At 68.4% G+C, this 2,576-nt stretch overlaps 1 protein-coding gene across 1 annotated transcript; it reads right to left on the reverse strand.

Annotated features, from left to right (window-relative positions):
- Nucleotides 1-266: 266 nt before the first annotated feature.
- On the reverse strand, nt 267-1,855 carry MNEG_15896 (hypothetical protein; the record flags this gene model as incomplete). Its single annotated transcript, XM_014035633.1, has 3 exons — nt 267-707; nt 928-1,047; nt 1,295-1,855. The coding sequence occupies 3 exons, from the start codon at nt 1,853-1,855 to the stop codon at nt 267-269; spliced, it is 1,122 nt and encodes a 373-aa protein (XP_013891087.1).
- Nucleotides 1,856-2,576: the final 721 nt, after the last annotated feature.

Consider the following 2,576-nt stretch of genomic DNA (forward strand, 5'->3'; position numbering starts at 1 on the left):
CAGCAGCCTGCTCCCTAAAGGCTGCTCCCAAGGAATCTGGTCGCCGGCCGGCAGGAGACAAGGACAGGGAACATACTGCAGATTGCACAATTGGCCATGGGCGCCGCCATCCGACGCTGCAAGAAAAGAGGCGCGCCCCGCACGCGTCGCAACCTGGGACCCCGCTGCGCCCGCGCCGCTTGGCGCGGCGCGCGCGGCCCCCTCGTGGCCGCGGCGCGTGCGCCCTCCGCGGGACCCCGGCGCGCCCGCCCCACCCCGCCCGGGCCCTATACCGGGACGACGCGCAGCCTGAACCGCCACACGCTGCGCGCCACCTCTTCTTGGCTCTCGTCCAGGGGGGCGGGCCGGAGCTCGCCAGACGCCGGAACAAACAGCCGCCCGACCGCGTCCACGCCGCGCTCCGGCACGCCGCAGCACGCAACGAGCAGCCAGCGCAGCACGCCGAGCCGCAGCCCCAGCTCCTGCACGGCGCTGCTGTAGTCGGTGCGCAAATTGGCTTCGCCGATGTCGCACCAAGCGCCGTTGGGCGTGATCTTCATGCTGCCGCGGAAATCAAACTCGAGTTCCTCCGGGGGGAACCGCGGCAGCTGCGGCAGATAGGGCGCCGCAACGCCGCCCGCGCCGCCGGCCTCGTCGGCTAGGTAAGCGCCGGGGAACGCCGCGGCGACGGCGCACGCGACGCCGGCGCCGCCGGGGCTGAGGAGCTCCTGCGAGCGAGCGCCCAAGCCAGCAGGGTCGGCGGCGTTCATTGGCACGTCGCACTTGAATGATCGCTTCCAAGCGGCGCACACGCATATAGAGAAAGAGAGGCCATCCTTTTGCGTGCCGCAACCTCCACGTCAAGCGCCCTGCCCCCCCAAAGAACAGCACGCCCAGCGAGGCACATTCACTGGCGCGCGAGCGGTCGCGGGGCCCCGCGCCGCGCACCCACCTCCACTTGCTCCTCGCCAGGGCCTCGTCCTCCGCGCGGCCGATGGCGTCGCCGACGGCCGCCACGCACAGCTCGCCGCACTCGTCGACCCAGGCGGGGGCGCTGGCGTAGTCGCGCTGCGGCGCAACACGGCGTGCGCGCGCCGGAGAGGGGAGGTCAGTGGTTTGGGCCGGGCGCGCAAAGCTGTGCGCGCGCCCGCTGAATCGGGGTTGCACCGGGCAGCTTGCCGCGGCGCACGCGACGCGGTAAAGCAATGTTCCAGCGCGTCGGCCCCACATGCCCGTGCGGCGCTGCTATTGAGCACCCCTCTTGCCGCACGCGCTCGCGCGCCGCGCGCGCCCGCAGCACTCACGCCCCGCTTACCACGACCTGCGGCCGCAGGCCGAGCAGCAGCCTGAGCGGGATGCGGTCGTCGGCCAGGGTGGAGGCGAAGGACGCCGCGAGGTGCCCAGTGCGCAGGAGCGGGTCGCGCGGCGGCTGCCGCGCCCGCCCCGGCGCCGCCTTGGCGGCGTACCCGGGCGGCCACATCCGCGCCAGGTCCACCAGGGACCGTGCGGCCAGCGGCTCGACGTACGCGGGCCCGACCACGGCGGCCGCCTTGCCGCGCAGCGAATCCTCCACCAGGTAGCCGAGCAGCGCCTCCGTGTGGCTCATGCGCCTGTCGAGCTTGCTCACGTCCCTGTCGAGCTTGCTCATGTCCCTGCTGAGCGTGCTCATGCCTTTGTCCAGGCGCAGCAGGATGCTGCGAAGGGACGGCTCCTCGGCGCTGTCGGCGGCCTCGCCGTCCGAGGGCGCCGCCCGAGGGCGCGACGCGCGCTTACACAGCAGGGGGCGTGGCTGGGCCCGCGGGCCGCTGACCGAGCGGAGCTGCTGTCCCGCCCCAAGCGGGCTGCGGGCAGGCCAGGCCAGAGAGGGGCGATTCATGGTACCGTACGTTCCGACCCCGCGGGCGTCCCAGCAGCAACAGGAACGCTCTTGGATACCTGTTCAAACTGCAACAACGAACGGAAAATACTACAAGAGAAATCACCGAAGTCGCAAGCATGCAGCGAGGCGCACGTCGTGACCGTGATTTAGGTAATGCTAAGGTTTCAGTAATGCTGTGTCACAAGGGTCCAAGCCCTTCGCACTGCAAGGACTGTACGTACATAAGGTCATATTGGCTGGCAAGCGCGCAACAGCGCGGAATTGGGAAGGTCGCAGGCGCGCAGCGCCTGCATTGTGCCAGCTCTGCTTAGCTGCTGCAGTGTGGCACAACCTTGCTGGCGTGCAAGGTCCTGGTACTGTAGCATAGTTCATGCATGTGTAGTGCTGTCACAAAACATGATATGGGGCCATCGCACTAACTTTGCACAGACTAAGGGTAAGGGGGCGCAAACGTGCAGCTGTGCACGCCAGGGCAGAGGGTTGCAACGCAGCCTGGAAGTCTGCTGCAGCAGTGGCAGGATGCTGCCTCGACCCTTAGGGCAGCCGTTTGCACCTCCCACGCCATAATGTACCTCTCATTTTGTGTGCTGTTTTGGAAGTTGCTGTCGAAGGGTGGCTGCTATCATAATGTGCATGCAGCTGCTTGGTGATCAGCGAAGGATGCACGGCCGACGCGCCCCAACAGATCGAGATGAGCTTGAGCTTACGGTTTGCTGCG

The sequence above is a fragment of the Monoraphidium neglectum genome (assembly GCF_000611645.1).
Source record: "Monoraphidium neglectum strain SAG 48.87 unplaced genomic scaffold scaffold05773, whole genome shotgun sequence".
Lineage (NCBI taxonomy): Eukaryota > Viridiplantae > Chlorophyta > Chlorophyceae > Sphaeropleales > Selenastraceae > Monoraphidium > Monoraphidium neglectum.